This window comes from Sorex araneus, chromosome X, assembly GCF_027595985.1.
Source record: "Sorex araneus isolate mSorAra2 chromosome X, mSorAra2.pri, whole genome shotgun sequence".
Lineage (NCBI taxonomy): Eukaryota > Metazoa > Chordata > Mammalia > Eulipotyphla > Soricidae > Sorex > Sorex araneus.
The window spans coordinates 119,704,205-119,720,668 of NC_073313.1; the positions used below are offsets into that span (position 1 = coordinate 119,704,205).

The 16,464-nt window shown below is 48.2% G+C and overlaps 2 protein-coding genes across 2 annotated transcripts; one reads left to right on the plus strand and one right to left on the minus strand.

Moving 5' to 3' along the window:
- Positions 1–5,411: 5,411 nt before the first annotated feature.
- RNF113A (ring finger protein 113A) lies at positions 5,412–8,910 on the minus strand. The gene is made up of 2 exons (XM_055123395.1): positions 7,873–8,910; positions 5,412–5,707 (listed from the first exon to the last, which is right to left on the minus strand). The coding sequence occupies exon 1, from the start codon at positions 8,902–8,904 to the stop codon at positions 7,873–7,875; it is 1,032 nt and encodes a 343-aa protein (XP_054979370.1). The 5' UTR covers positions 8,905–8,910; the 3' UTR covers positions 5,412–5,707.
- Positions 8,911–9,086: 176 nt separating this feature from the next.
- Positions 9,087–14,921, plus strand: NDUFA1 (NADH:ubiquinone oxidoreductase subunit A1). Its single transcript, XM_055123397.1, has 3 exons — positions 9,087–9,335; positions 11,134–11,223; positions 14,777–14,921. Exons 1-3 carry the CDS (start codon positions 9,234–9,236, stop codon positions 14,795–14,797), a joined length of 213 nt encoding a protein of 70 aa, XP_054979372.1. The 5' UTR covers positions 9,087–9,233; the 3' UTR covers positions 14,798–14,921.
- The last annotated feature ends 1,543 nt before the right edge of the window (positions 14,922–16,464 follow it).

Here is a 16,464-nt window from a genome sequence, read left to right on the forward strand (position 1 = left end):
AAGGATCACTCCTGACAGTGCTCTGGGAACCAGATCAGATGCTGAAGATCGAATCCAGGTTGGCTGTATGCAAGGCAGACACCCTGTACTATCCCCTGGGGCTCTGGCCCCAGCCGAAAAACTCTTATTTATCACTCAAGAACCCAACCTGTTGTCACCACCTGTGGGAAGCCCTGGTGTCTGTGGTCTGAGTGATCAGGGTGTGCCTTGGTGTTGCCACAGCTTCAATGATTGCCTGAGTCTCTTGGGGCTTGTCTGTCTTCTCCTTTAAACTGTCAGCTTCCAGAGGGAAGGGCTTAAGTTCTCAACTCCTATTGTTTTGCTGATGGAAGAATAAATTAGGTCTGGGCCAGAGAGATGGCTCAAAGACCTGATGAGCAGGCTTTGCATGTGGGAGCCCTGAATTCTATCCCTGGATCTGCCTGGTCTCCCCAGTACCACCCCTGAGCATCAAGCTGGCAGTAGCTTCTGAGGACCAACAGATGTGGCCCCCAAATAAATAGTAAATAAATAAGTAAATAGACACTTCCACAGGCAAAAAGGTGATGGGAGGGAGGAAAGCAGAAACTCTTTCCCTTAGAGAGCCTGAGGATGCCTAGGAGCTTCTTTGTGATGCTCCCTCTGTGGTCCAGAGGACTTCTACCTCAGCCCCCACCTGAACTTCCTGGAATCAGGTGCCACACTTCAAAAGTTGCATTGACCAGCTCAGAGATGTAATTGCCTTTCCTAGAACCCGCAAGAAGGAAATCCTTGGGCTTCCCAGGTTTCAGTGAGAATGAGCGTCACCCAGAACTGTGGTTTTGGTTCTCGTAAATATTCGTTCATGAGTATGTGGTTGAGGGGGCAGAGATAGTACAGTGGGTAGGGCATTTGCTGGGTTCCGTCCCCGGCATTCCATATGGTCCCCTGAGCCCTACCAGGAGTGACTCCTGAGAGCAAAATCAGGAGTACCTCCTGAGCATCGCCAGGTGTGGCCCAAAAGCAAAAAATCAAAACAAAAACCGAGGTGGGTATCAGTATATGCTTGCTCAGGATCTGAGATGGGGGTGAGGGAGAGAAAGTGGGAGACCTGGTTGGAGAAATTCACCAGGAAGGGGAGGGGTTCCGTAGCATCAAGTGACTGTTGGAAGCCCCCCTTTGCCCCCAACCCCAGCTCTCATCACCCGGTGCCCTGTTGCATTTTTTTTTGTGGTGGTAGTTGGGGGGGGGTTATGTATTACCACCTTCAGTGTAAATATAGTAGCCTTTTCCCCACTGTATTAATAAAAGGCAAAAAACAATGACAAAAATCAAAGCCAACCATTAGCTTTATTTCTTCCCTGAGAAAATATATTTCCTAGAGAAAAGTGTGACTTAAAAAAAAAATCAAGTTTGTTTTTTCATTTTTTTTTTCCTCATTCAAGCCAACTTGGTGGTATGACCCTAATCAGACACAAGGGGGCAGCAAAGTGCCCCTAGATTCAGGCCAGCTGGGAAGCCTTTCTTTCATCACTAGGAAGGAAAAGTTTTGTTTTGGTTTTGGACCACACCCGAGAGTTCTCGGGGCTTACTCCTGGCGAGGCTTGGGGGACCTTATAGGGTGTTGGGTATTGTACCTGGGTCAGTCACTTGCGAGGTAAGCTTCCAGGCAAGCTCCCTACCCACTGTACTATCTCTCCAACCCCAGGAGAGTCCATTTTTTTTTCTTAAAGTCTTTTTCTTTTTAAATTTTTAAAATTTTATTGAATCACCGTGAGATAGTTACAAGCTTTCATGTTTGGGTTACAATCTCACAATGATCAAACACCCATCCCTCCACCAGTGCACATTCCCCACCACCAATATCCCGGGTATACTCCCCTTTCCAACCCTCCCCCTGCCTCTAAGGCAGACAATATTCCTCATACTCTCTCTCTACTTTTGGGCATTATAGCTTGCAACACAGACAGTGAGAGGTCATCATGTTTGGTCCATTATCTACTTTCGGCATGCATCTCCCATCCCGACTGATTCCTCCAGCCATCATTTTCTTAGTGATCCCTTCTCTATTCCATCTGCCTTCTCCCCTCCGCTCATGATGCAGTCTTCCAGCTATGGGACAGTCCCCCTGGCCATTGTATCTACCGTCCTTGGGTGTCAGCCTCATGTGATGGTATTTTATACTCCACAAATGAGTGCAGTCCCTCTATGTCTGTCCCTCTCTTTCTGAGGAGAGTCCATTTTTATGGGCATGACCAGACTGGTGGGCAGCAGGGGATTCAGTACATTTAGTTCCAGCCCGATTCTCTGACATTTTCTCCAATGTATCTGCATTTTCTTTTTGTTTTTGGGACACACTCGGTGTTGCTCAAGGTTTACTTATGGCTCTGTGCTCAAGTAACTCCTGGTCCTGTCCTGGGGAACCCTATAAAGTATGGGGGATTGAACCCAGGTTGACCGTGTGCACAGCAAACACCCTCCCTACCTGTTGTACTATCACTCTGGCCCCAGTTTTTACATTTTTTTCGGGGGCAGAGAGGTTGTGCAATGGGTAGGGCACTTGCACACAGAAAAGGTTCCATCTCCAGTACCCTATATGGTCCCCTGGAAACCACCAGGAGTACGCCCTGAGCACTACTAGGTGTGGCCCACAATCTAAACCAAATATATGAGATACAACCATTATGCAAACCTTTCTCCCCCAAATTAGGGCAGGTGGGTGAGTGGTATCACTGTCATCCCATTGCTCATCGATTTGCTCGAGTGGGCACTAGTAACATCTTCATGGTAAGACTTGTTACTGTGTTTGGCATATCGAATACGCCACGGGTAGCTTGCCAGGCTCTGCCATGCGGGCGAGATACTCTCCATAGCTTGCCGGGCCCTCTGAGGGGCGGAAAAATTGGACCCAGGTCGGCTACATGCAAGGCGAATGCCCTACCCACTGTGCTACCACTCCAGGGTGAGTGGTACAGTCATATATCCAAAACACAGACTCAACAGCACTGGAAACATAAGATTTAAGCTGCAACTACTGAAACTTTGTAATATGCCTGTCAAGTTGACAGGCAGGGATGGCGTGGGGGTTGGAGTGGGGGAGAATACGGGAAGACTGGTGGAAGGGAGTTGACACTGGTGGTGGTATTAGTGTTGAAATATTATATGCTTCAAAAAAAGAGAAATATTATATGCTTCACACTCAACTATCAATAATTTTGCAAATAAGTTATTTTTAAAAAATAAGGAAAAAATGGGTGCTGGGATTGAAAATATAGGATATAGGGCTAGAGTAAAACACAGCTGCTAAGGTGTTTGCCTCGCTTGAGGCTGACCTGGGTTCAATTCCTGGCATTCATTCCATATGTTTTCCCGAGCACTATAGGAGTAATTCCTGGGTGCAGAAGCAGGAGTTATCCCCTGAGCTGCTCCAGATGTGGCCCCCAAAAGAAAAAAAAAACCCAAAACAAAAAACACCCCCAAATCCACAGGATGCAGACGATTATGTGGTGAAATACAGTATCTCTGACCTAATTGAGCGTTCTTTCCTCTTCCTTGAGTCCATTCCATTATGTGTCTTCCTCATTCTATTTCTAGGACATGCCATGACCTTTTCTGTATCTGGGTCTTTGTTTCGGATTTGTCTGGAAGGCACTTCTCCCAAATTTCTGCTTCATTTAAGTCTCAACATGCCCCCGTGCCTTAGGTTGCTTTATTCTTTGTTAGTAGAGTGCTTTCTGCAATCAATATGTATTTATGTTACTGTATCTCATGTATGGACTGGAGCGATAGGACAGCAGGTAAGGCATGTGCCTTGCACGTGGCTCACCCAGGTTTGATTCCTCCGTCCCTCTCGGAGAGCCCGGCAAGCTACCAAGAGTATCCCGAGCACACGGCAGAGCCTGGCAAGCTACCCTTGCATGTTCGATATGCCAAAAACAGTAACAACAAGTCTCACAATGGAGACATTACCGGTGCCTGCCTGCTCGAGCAAATCGATGAACAACAGGACAACAGTGCTTCAGCGCAGTATCTCACGGATGTTCTATGAGAGAAAGGACCTGTGTGCTTTTATCATGCTGGGACCCCACTGTTGAAATCACAGCCTGGCAGTGGCCAGAGAGATGGTGGTATTGGGAACCAAACCTGGCTAGGTCATGAACAAGGCAAGCCATCTTACCCGCTATGCAAACTCTATAGCCACTCGTACTGCCAATGGAACCCAGGTTGCATGCTTGTTAAGCATGAGCACTAACTGCTATACTATCTCCTAGTTCCTTAAAATAAATGTTTAATACTTTTTTGTGGAACCTCCCACCTCCCACACCCCTACCCAGGTAAAAAAGTTAGGAAGGACCTTGGTGCCAGAGTGATAGTACAGTGGACAGGGCACTTCTCTTCTTGCAGCCAACCTGGGTTCAATCCACAGCACCCCTAGGGTCCCCTGAGTCCCACCAGGAGTGATTCCTAAGCACAGTCGATAAGCCTTAAGCAACACCAGGTGTGGCCCCCAAACCAAACTTAGACAAGAGAGGGCTAGGGACATAGTACAACGGGTAGGGCATTTGCCTTGCATGCGACTGACCTACAGGTTCAAGCTCTGGCATCCCATGTGGTCCTCTGAGCAGTGCCAGGAGTAATTCCTGAATGTAGAGCCAGGAGGAACTCCTGAGCACTGCTGACCCAAAAATGAAAAGAAAAACAAAGAAAGAAAACAAACATAGACAAGAGTTCTTGAATTTGAATTCAAGGCTTTGGCTCCAGTCTTGCTGTTGAAGGCCGTCTGGTTGTATATATATTACTGTATTACTCAGTGCCAAACACTGGGTGTTCACAAAATAGACGGGGGAAGGCAGCTCAATAGATTAACTTTAATGGGGCGTCCCCGGCTCTATTAGAGCCTTGGGAAACACAGAGAGCTCCACACACGTTATGAAACATTGGGTCTCATGTGATCTCTGTGAGTACCTCAAGTACTAAAAAAAAACAAAAAGGGCATCTGTATTTTCCAAAACACCCCCTCCAACCCATTGTTCTTGCGATACAACAATGGAAAGGAAGGGAAAAGGAAAGTAAGTGGGGTTTTGAAAAATGGGGTGGGAGGATTCTAGGGGAGAAAGCTCAAAGGGAAGGAAGACGCAGGAGGAACTAGGAAAAGAGGAAGTCTCAGTTTCCTCTTGCTAGCTGCTGTGAGCTGAGGACATTTCAGCTGTCCTCATTCTGTATATGATTTTATGTTTTGTGTTTTGGGTCATACCCAGTGATGCTCAGGGCTTATTCCTGGCACAGGCACAGTGCTCAGGAAGCACTCCTTGCGGGAAACAGGGGATCCTAGATGGTGCTGGGGATTGAACACAGGTCAACTGCATTCAAGGGAAGCACCCTCCCCACTGTACTAATACACCTCTTCCATTCCGTCTCAAGTTTTTTACTTTTCAATAAACTTTTTTAAAACTAACTCTTGGGTCTGAGCATCTTTATTATTCAATATTTTCACTCTTGAAAATATTGTCACTGTCATCCCATTGTTCATCGATTCGTTCGAGCGGGCACCAGTAATGTCTCTCAATGTGAGACTTACTGTTACTGTTTTTGGCATATCCAATACGCCACGTGTAGCTTGCCAGGCTCTGCCGTGCAGGCGCGGTACTCTCGGTAGCTTGCCGGGATCTCTGAGAGGGGTGGAGGAATCGAACTCGGGTCAGCTGCGTGAAAGGCGAACGCCCTACCGCTGTGCTTGAAGATGACAAAACTGAAAAACAAAAGATAAGTTGCAACCACTGAAACTTTGTGGTGAAGTGGACAGGAAGAACTGGAGTGGGGGTTAGGGTGGGGAGGGAATCTGGGAATACCGGTAGAGGGAAGTTGATGCTGGTGGGGGACTGGTGCTGAAATAGTATATGCCTAAAACTCAACTGTCAGTAACTTTGTAAATCATGGCTCCTTAATATTTTTTTTTTCTTTTTGGGTCACACCTGGCGATGCACAGGGGTTACTCCCGGCTCTGCACTCAGGACCATATGGGATGCTGGGAATTGAACCTGGGTTGGCCACGTGCAAGGCAAACGCCCTACCCGCTGTGCTATCGCTCAGCCCCCTCCTTAATAAGTTTTTTTTTTCTTCTTGGGTCACACCCTGTGTTGCACACAGGTTACTCCTGGCTCATACACTCAGGAATTACCCTTGGCGGTGCTCAGGGGGCCATATGGGATGCTGGGAATCGAACCCGGGTCGGCCGCATGCAAGGCAAACACCCTACTCGCTGTGCTTTCGCTCCAGCCCCCTCCTTAATAATTTTTTTTTAAAAAAGAAAATATTGGGGTGGAGTGATAGCACAGCGGGTAGGGCATTTGCCTTGCATGTGGCCAACCCGGGTTCGATTCCCAGCATCCCATATGGTCCCCTGAGCACTACCAGGAGTGATTCCTGAGTGCGGAGCCAGGAGTAACCCCTGTATATCGCCAGGTGTGACCCAAAAAGCAAAAAAAAAGGAAACTATTAACACAGGCTGGAGAGAACACAGTGGGAAGGGCACTTGCTTTGGATATGGCAGGCCTGGGTTCAATCTCAAGCACCCCATACAGTCCCCAGAGCCCTGCAAGGAGTAAGCCCCCAGTATAGCCATATGTGGCCAAAACACCCCCCTCCCCCTCTGCCACAAAATAAGAAAAAATATTGAGAACCTGTGAACCATGGACTAACACAGAGACCTGCAGTCACCAGCCGCCTACCCCCCCCCCCCGCTCCCCCCGCATCACTAGTTCATCGCCAGCACCATGTGGCCCTTAGGCCAAAGCTGCAGAGAACCTGGGTGCCCCTCTCCCCAAATATACCTCAGGGAGATAGCTCAGGGGTCAGAAGCACATGCCTGCATGTTCAAAAAGGGCACAAGTTGGATCCCAGGCACTGTATGGCATACCTGGGTATAGCCCTGAAGGCCCCCTGAATCGATCCCCCACAGCAAGTATTGTGGAGATGGCTCTGGTACAGTCAGGGTAGTAAAAGTGGCCCCTCAACAGCGCTGGGCTGGAGCATGAGTCATGGAGTCAGGTTGGCTGAGTATGGTCAGGAGTGGTTCTCAAGACCCCCTGAGCACTTACTTAGGAGTCCTCCCCCACACTTTAGGCATCTGGCCTCTACAAATTTACAAGTTCTATCAAGAAGTATGATGGCCCACAGGGTGGCTGCTAGCCACATTCCAAGTGTTTCACTGCCACACTAAGTCCCCTGTGTTCCCACGGTGCATAGCACAGGCACCCACAACCCATCTATTGGCACCTGAAGGGGCACTTCAGAGAGAACACAGTGCGCCCTGGGTGCCAGCTCCCTGAGGCTCACCCCACCACATTCTACCACCCACCACTCCAACCCCCCTGGGCTGGGCTGTATCTTGCAATGGTTCCGGCTAGCAAATGAGATAATGCACCAAAGAGTTTCTGGCAATCTTGCAGTGAGACACACATAGGACTGAATAAATAGGTTCATTTATTGCTTTCTTCATAGCTTTGGTTATTTCAAATTCTAACACTGTTCTAACGGTCTCCATCAATGGCACAATTGCCCAAATGTTCTGAAGAAGTATGCCACTAACAAGCAGTGTGTTTGGCAGGTATTAAAAATGCAGATTACAGGGCTGAAGCCCCATAGAGCTGGACCCAGCCATGCAGGAGATACAGGTCGGACTTCCTAGGGGCCAATCATTTAGAACTCTGAGCAACTCCTGGAGTGACCCAGGAGTGTGACTCAAAAATAAACAAAAACAAGCTAACAAAACTCCAGCCTGTATCTACTTTGAAGCCTTGACCCAGGACCCTAAGTGATCCCCTGAGTCTTCCCGTCACTTTGGGACAAAGGAAGGCTACACATTGAGATTAGCAAAACCAGGGTTTATTCTGAGAGCTGAGAATTCCGAGATACCTAAGTCAGCGGGATCGGACCCTCAGCAGGGTCTTCCGGCTGGTCGGGAGCGTCCCCTTCTTGCGGCGCTCGACATTTCTCCAGTTTGGCCATCAAATCCTTGGCCGGATTGAAGACGCCGTTGGTCTGCTGGTCGCACACATAGCAGCGCGGGGTGGTGCGGTAATGCTGCAGCGCGCAGCTCTCGCAGAAATAATGCCGGCACTTGGTGACCACAGGGTTCTGGAAGGTCTGGCGACAGATGAAGCACTTGAACGGTATTTCCTCATCATCGCTGCCCACTTCATAGTTTTCGTCCTCATAGATGCCGTAGCGCCCCTCATCCAGCTCACGTTCGATCTGCCAGCCGTGCTTGTAATCTGAGCGATCGTGGAGAAATTTGCAGCTGTCGCCGAAGCCGCAGAAGCCCGTCTCTTTGTAGTCCTTGCAAATGTCGGGCTGGTAATCCCAGCGCACGGTGGCGCGGAGATGCTCGGGGGCGCGGATGGGGCCCTTCCGCACCATGCCCGACGACGCGTTGCCCATAGACGTATCTTTGGGCTTCATGAACTTCTGATAATTGTTGATGCCCCGGTAGATCTTGTCATCTTCCTTGCCACGCAGCTCCTCCTGGATCTTCTGGCTGCGCTCGAAGATCGCCTGGGCGTCACGCTCCTTCTCGGTGTCCAGCTCGTACACGGCCGTGGCACCCATATCTTCCGGCCCGACGGGTTTCGCCGAGCGGGTGGACTTGTAGATGACGCCCAGGCTTTCGGGCTCCTTCTCGTCCTCCTCATCGCTACTCAAGTGACCGTAGGCTGCCTTCTGCCTGCCGCTGCCTCGCGTCTTCTGGATCATCGGGTTGTGAATCGTCCGCTTCTTCTCCGGGCGGACCACGGTGCTGCCTTCATCCCCGCTGCTGCTGCTGCCTCCGGACTCCCGGTCGCACGCCGGCCGCTTCCTGCGCCCAGCGGCTCCTTTACGCCCAGGCTTCTTGAAAAGGAAAGTGCAGACCTGATCTGCATTCTTTCCCGGGGAAAGTTGTTCAGCCATTTTCAAGTCCCGAGCGGCGCCGAGGGCAATCGGCGGTGTGTGTGGGGCGGGCAGGGGTCCTGCTGCGCGAAACTTTGAAGTTGCGCGCGCGCGCCCTGGTCGGAGGGGAGCAGCGAGCAAAAGGGCGCGGGCGCGAGCGCGAACGCGCGGGGCGGCCAGCGCGGATCCCTTTTGGGCCTCACCGGCTGCCGTAACTTCCTTCCGCGAAATGCCGCGAAAGGTCTCGCGCGAGCGAGCGGCCTCGTCGCTTCCCCAGAAGGCCTTGCGGCCCGGTCACCTTTAAGGGCTCTGGAAGCCACGGTCCGGCCGAGGTTGCCGCCGCCGCCGCGATGTGGTTCGAGATTCTTCCCGGCGTCGCCGTCATGGGCGTGTGCATGCTCATCCCTGGCGTGGCCACGGCATTCATCCATAGATTCTCCAACGGAGGCAAGGTACGGCGGCTTCTCCGGTTCGGCGCCCGGGACTGGCGGCGGGGGGAGGGGGGGTGGCGGGGGGAGGGGGCGGGGGGCGGGCCGCGGAGGGAGTTTAGGACCCCGAGCGTCCGGGAGCTGGGAAATAACCGAGTCTGCCGGTCGCTCTGTGGTTGCCAAAAACCAAGGCTTGCTGATCGGAACCGTACGGGGACCGTTGCCTTGTACGTTGACAGGGACCAGTTACCAGGGAGGGGCGTGCGCGCGGACAGGGGCAGACGGCTTAACGGGTGGCAAAGGAGTGGGTGCTCTCAAACTTCAGGTCCACACTGCTAGGCAGCTGCTGCCTACGCTCCCTCCGAGTTCTGATCGCCTCTCCTGCTGGCTTTGTCTTGCTCTCCTTTACGGTTTGGAATTCTCCGCGGTTCGTTCTTTCCACTCTTCTTTAGGATTTCCCCTTGATGCCCCCCACTGCAACGCCCCTGCTCCTCGACTCTCTTTTTTTCCGCCTTGAGAATTTATCACCAGTTCCTGTGTTTTTTTTTCCTTTTACTCAGTAAGATTGTAATTTTCTCTCCTTTCTGATTTTCCACGTCATATCTAAAGTTTAAAAATCATGAATGATTCATTTGCTTTTTGGTTTCTGATTGTCCTTCACATTAACTGACCCCTGCTGACTCTTCTCATAAGGCTTCTCAAGAGAAAAAGTAGATAGATCGTTTATACATATATGTATATATATATTTTGCTTTTTGGGTCACACCTGGCGGTGCACAGGGGTTACTCCTGGCTTTACACTCAGGGATTATTCCTGGCGGTGCTCCGGGGACCATGCAGGATGCTGGGAATTGAACCCGGGTCTGCTGCTTGCAAGGCAAACACCCTACCCGCTGTACTATTGCTCCAGTCTCTCTTTAAAATATTTTTAAAGGCCCAAATGAGAAGAAAAAAAAGGACAAGGATGCTGGTTAAAATAGAATAGGCATAAGGCATGGTTACTCTATTAATCCTAAAATTTAATGGTTTGGGGGCCAGAAAGATATACAGGGGTAGAGTGCTTGCCTTGCATGCAGTTGACCTGGGTTCTGTCCCCAACATCCAATATGTTCTCCCGAGCACCTCCAGGAGTAATTACTGAGTACAGAGCCAGGAGTAACCCCTGAGCATTGTTCAATGCGTGTTACCCAAAAAGTTAAAAAAAATATATTAGTGGTCTGAATCTGGTTTTATTATCTTATTTTTATTTCATTTCTGTATTTTTGTTTTGCTCAAGAAATAAAAAAAGGGCTGGAGCTATAGCGGAGCGGGTAGGGCATTTGCCTTGCATGCAGCCGACCCGACTTTGATTCCTTCGTCCCTCTCGGAGAGCCCAGAGAGCCCGGCAAGCTACCGAGAGTATCCTGCACACGGCAGAGCCTGGCAAGCTACCCTTGGAGCATTCGATATGCCAAAAACAGTAACAACAAGTCTCACAATGGAGACGTTACTGGTGCCCGCTTGAGCAAATCGATGAACAATGGGACGATAGTGCTTAATTTTTGTTTTGGACCACATCAGCCCACATGCTCAGGGCTTACGACAGTCTCTGTGCTCATGGATTACTCCTGGCAAGCTTGGGATGCCGGTGATCTAACCCTGATCCATCCCTGGTTACATGCAAGGCAAGCTCCTTACCTGCTATACTGCTGCTGTACTACTCAGATGCCGGAGTAGGTTTTTTTTTTTAGTTTTGTTTTTAACATAAATACGTAATAGAAGTCTTTCTCTCTTGGGGCTCTCATCTTTGTAAACTTGATCCTTATAAGTCTTTGGGTTCTAGGAAAAAAGAATTGCCCATTATCCATACCAGTGGTGCTTGATGGAAAGAGATCGGCGTGTCTCTGGAGTAAACCGTTACTACGTTTCGAAGGTAAGCGGGTATCCCATGCCACAGACCCACTAGCCACTAAGGGGCCTGGGTGTGTTCAGGTAATACTTTGCCAAACAGCTAAGAGTACTCAGTAGTTCACATTTTTTTTCTGGCTTTTGGGGCCACACCAAGCTGTCTGCAGGACTCTCTCCTGGTGGGGTTGAGAGACTCCTTTCGGTTCTGGGGACTGAACCGGGTTACCTGCATAAAAGACAAGTGCTTTACACCTGCTGCCATGTTCGCTAACTTCGCAGTTAAATGTTCTGGAGTTTCTGAAACTAGCAGCTACATTCGCAACCTTGTAAAATCTACGGTACTGACATCCCAGTGGGAGCACACCAGATTAGATGGGAAAGTAGCATAGAAATCCACTAAGCTCAATAAAAAATATTCATACAGAAGGCTCAACTAATTTCAGCAGCTTAATAAACCCTCAGACAAGGACTTAATGTTCTCAGGGCGAGTTGTAATAATTTTCACAAATTGTCTTTTACTGAAGGTTTTTTTTTTTTTTAACTGAAGGTTTTTTCCCCCAGTTTTTTCTTTTTGTTTGTTTCTGGGCCACACTTGGTGATGCTCAGGGGTTATTTCTGGCTTGCACTTAGGAATTATTCCTGGTGGTTCTCAGGGCGCTGTATGGGATGCCGGGGATAGAACCTGGCTTGGCTGCATGCAAGGCAAATATCCTACCCACTGTACTCTCTGGCCCTGGAAGTAATTTTGATAATTCCATTAGCTGTTGAGTTGTAACAGGCAGTATAAAATAAGTTATTTGGGCCTGCAAAGGGGTGCTTGGGATACTGGGGCCAGTGGTGGAAGGAAGGACACCCTGATGGTAACAGATACACCATGAACAAATTTGTAAACCATGGTGTTTGAATAAAGTGGAAAAAGACAAGTGCTTTAGCTGCTGCACTCTCTCTGGCCCCTAGTTCACATTTTCTTGTCTCGTAGTGAGAATGGGCACCCTTTATATATTTAATGATCATTTTTTTGCTTTGTTTTAGAACCTTTTAACTTGACACTTAGTAAAATGGGTACATGGTGTTAACTTGAATGGTTTTGATTAAAAAGTTGCTTACCAAAGTGCCTAAGACCATCCCCGTGTCTCTGTGTTATTTCTAGTCCCCCCCATTATCCCTCTCCCCACTTTTGTTATTTATTTAATGACATTTTTTTCCATTTGAAACGTTGTAAAAATGATTTTAGAAAAAGGTGGGAGGGGGTTGAAGAGAGCACGGTGGGTAGGGCACTTAGCTTGCACGTGGCCAACTAAGGTTTAATCCCCCGGCATCCCATGTGATCCCCTGAGTGATCTCTGAGCACTACTGGGTGGCTCAAAAACCAAACAAAATCTTAGCTTCTTCTGTTTTTACTTCTAATACATTGAGCTATGTTCAGGCCATTGGGGAGTAGACTGAAACTATGAATTGACTATGTTATCCCAAGAGATAGCTAGTTGTCCTATTTATTCATTTATAGAACTGATTTACTCATTTTTGATTTTTGGGGCATCCAGGGTTTACTCCTGGCTCTGTGTTCAGGGATTACTGGTAGGGCTTGGGGGCTCATATAGGGTGCTGGGTATTAAACCCAGATCTACTGAATGCAAGGCCAGTGCCCTACCCATCGTACTATCTCTCCAGCCCCATAGAACAGCCTATTTTAAAATCTGAAACAGCACTAAATTTAGTTTAATAGTAAAATAAATTTCCATATGCACACTAGGACTGTCTAATGAATATGTTTTGCTGTTATTACTTAGGTTTGCCAGTTCCTTCACCATTACCATAGGGAAGGTATTCCTATAATTTTTTATTTGAAATTACTATTCTCAGACATTAAAAATGCCAAGTAGCTGGGCTGCAGAGATAGGAGAGCAGGTAGGGTGCTTGCCTCGCACAAGTTCAGTCCTTGGCATCCCATATAGTCCCCCAAGCACTGCCAGGAGTAATTTCTGAGTACAGAGGCATGGGTAGCACCTGAGCATTGACAGTGTGGCAACCCCAAACAAAAAAGTCCAAGTAGCATTCTTTTTTGGGGGGCCACACCCGGTGATCTTCTGGGGTTACTCCTGGCTTTGCACTCAGGAATCACTCCTGGTAGTCTTCGGGGGGACCATAGGATGCTGGGGATCGAACCCAGGTTGACTCAGTGCAAGGCAAGACAGAGCCCTGTCTGCTGTGCTACTCTCTGGCTCTGATACGTTTTTAAAAAGATGTTTTTGCCTTTTTTCTTCAAAGCAAACTTAAGCCAGGTTTTTTTTGGTGAGAAAACAGGGGCAGAAGTATTAACTAATATAGTGTGGACTCAGCTTAGGTGAAGTGCTTTTCGGTGTGGTGCTCTGTGAGACTTCATGGTGATGAGAGCTAGCTCACTCATTTGGAGCAGTGTTCTGTGAAAGTCTGAACCAAGAACAGGTGTAAGAAAATGCAGTTTCCTGGGCCACTGGGCAGACCTGATGGGTCAGGATTCTGCAGGGTGGGCGATGTGTGTTTGCCTACGGGGTGTGACTCTTCTGCAGTAAGAAATATGGGGGACCGTATTTCATTGTTCTCCAAACTCTGAAAAAGCTTCTCAGAGAGAATATGTATGGAGCTGGAGTGATAGTATAGCAGATAGGGTGCTTGCCTTGCTTGAAGCTGAACTAGGTTCGGTTTCCAGTACCTTATATGGTCCCCTGAGCCACACCAGAATTAATCCCTGAGCCCATAGCCAGGAGTAATTCCTGAGCACTTCTGGGTATGCTCCCCCCAAAAAAACAAAAATAGTGTATAGCTTCTGAAGTTAGGGTGTGGGAACTCATAAAGACTATGTGGATCCTTTAAATAACGTCATGACTGGGCGACAGAGATGGGGTGGCAGGTAGGGCACTTGCCTTGCTCTTGGCCAACCCAGGTTCTATTTGCTAGCACCCCAAAGGTTCCCCCAGGCCCCATCAGGAATGACCCGTGAGCACAGAGCCAGATATAACACCTTAGCAGTGTTGGGTGTGACCCCCAAACCTTTAAAAAAATGATAGGAAAATGCTATTATATTAACAGACAGAGCAAGAGTTCCAAAGTGAGGATCCCTGAACTTGAATTTCAGCTTGTTACTTCCTTTCTGACTTAAGAGATTTTCAACCTCTGAGCCTCCTTTTATTCATCTGCAAAAAGGTGGAGTGCACTATTAGTATTTTCCACATGTTGACTGTTATTTTAGTAAGTGCTTTTCCCATTACCTATTCTGCCTCCTTGAGGCTGCTTTATAAGAAGGATTCAGGTGATAAGTAGTTGCTTAACGCGTTCTGACTTGGGGTGGGGGAGGCAGAAATGGATAGTGAGGATAGAGGGGTCTTTTCATTTGTTTATTTAGTTTTGGTGTTTGGGCCACACCTGTGGTGCTCAAGGATTACTCCTGGCTCTGTGCTCAGGGATCACTCCTGGCTGGACTTGAGGGACCCTGTGGGATGCTGGGGATTGAACCTGGGTCAGCTGCATGCGAGGCAATCCCCTACCCGCTGAATTATCACTGTATTATCACATTCTCTCTTGTAAACTCTTTTTTTCAGGGTTTGGAGAACATTGATTAAGGAAGATTTTCCTTGCTCAGTACAAAGTAACTTCTGCACATCTACTCCTGCTAGAAGTATTCTAGAGCCTTCGATGTATTATGTAGTGCTTAATAAAAAGAAAACAAGAAAGTTAAAAATCAAAGACTTGATCTTGTAAAAAATATAGAACTGCGCGTGATGAAATATAGCTAATAGGACAAATAAATACCACCTGATTTCACTCAGACTTGGGATATAAAGACACAGCAAAGAAACAGTGTCTGAGGAAAACAGCACCTTAGACTCTAACACTGGAACTGAGGTTCCCAAGGGGGCTGGGGAATGGGCCAAAAGGATGGAGGAATGTTAGCACTTGGGCGGGGGGTGGGGAGTGTTGGTGGGGTGGAGAGTGGTGGGCCTGGTGTGATAATGTTGCATTCCTAAAAAAGAAACACACAGTCTTACACATCAGTCTCAAATTAAAATAAATACCTAGTCTGTCTGTGGTGATTTACCACGATAAAGCCAATCAGATTGGCACCTTTAACCACCAGCCAGCAGGTGCAGTCACAAAGAATTGAAACCGACAACAGTGGTTTGTCCAGGTAGCAAGCAAGCTAGACAGCAGCTAACAAAGTACTACCTGGTGTGGTTATTGACTCCAACCACCGTTCCCCCTGTGTATGTAATTCCTATCATGCACATTTTTTTTTAATTTAAATTTTATTGAATCACCATGTGGAGGGTTACATAGTTCTCAGGATTATGTCAGTTATACAATACTCAAACACCCTTCCCTTCACCCGTGCCCATATTCCATCACCAACCACCCCATTAAACCTCCCGCCCCCTCCCGCCCCCCCAGTCCCCGCCCTTGTAAATGATAAGTTTCACTTCATTTACGCTTTATCTTGGTTATAGTCCATGTTTCAACACATAACTCACTATTGTTGCTAGGGTTTCCCCCAAAAAAGAAAAGACAGACCCACTGTCAAGGAAGCATTTGATGGCTCTCCATTGCTGAGAATGTAGAGATATTAAGTCCCACTGTTTGTTACATAACTTTTCTATTTTTTCCCCCCTCGTCCCGCGCCACCGAGATCACGCCTGTTTAGTAATCACCACGCTGCCTGACAAAGGGAAAACAAACCAAAAAAGATGGTTATTTCCCGTCATCAGCCGGCGTGGGGCTCTGGCTTAGTTGATAGCCTGGTAGAATGTCTGCAAGCAGTTTCTGGAACCAAAAGTAATACGCTGGTATCGGCCCCGGCTCGAGATTCCACCAGCGCCCCGCTGTTCCAAGTACATAATAATTTATTCCCTTGTATCCCATTCCCACGCCACCAGGTCCGACATGCACATTTTTTTTGAGTCTGTGGGTATTAACAGAACAGAGAGTACTCAGTATGAAGGATGTATTTTTTTTTTTGGTTTTTGGGTCACACCTGGCAATGCACAGGGGTTACTCCTGGCTCTGCACTCAGGAATTACTCCTGGAGGTGCTCAGGGGACCATATGGGATGCTGGGATTTGAACCCAGGTTGGCCGCGTGCAAGGCAAACGCCCTACCCGCTATGCTATCACTCCAGCCCCTGAAGGATGTATCTTAGGGACAAGAGTGATAGTATAGTAGGTAGGGTGTTTGCTTTGTACAGAACCAACCTAAGTTCGATCCCCAGCATCCCATATGGTCCCGTAAGCACGGC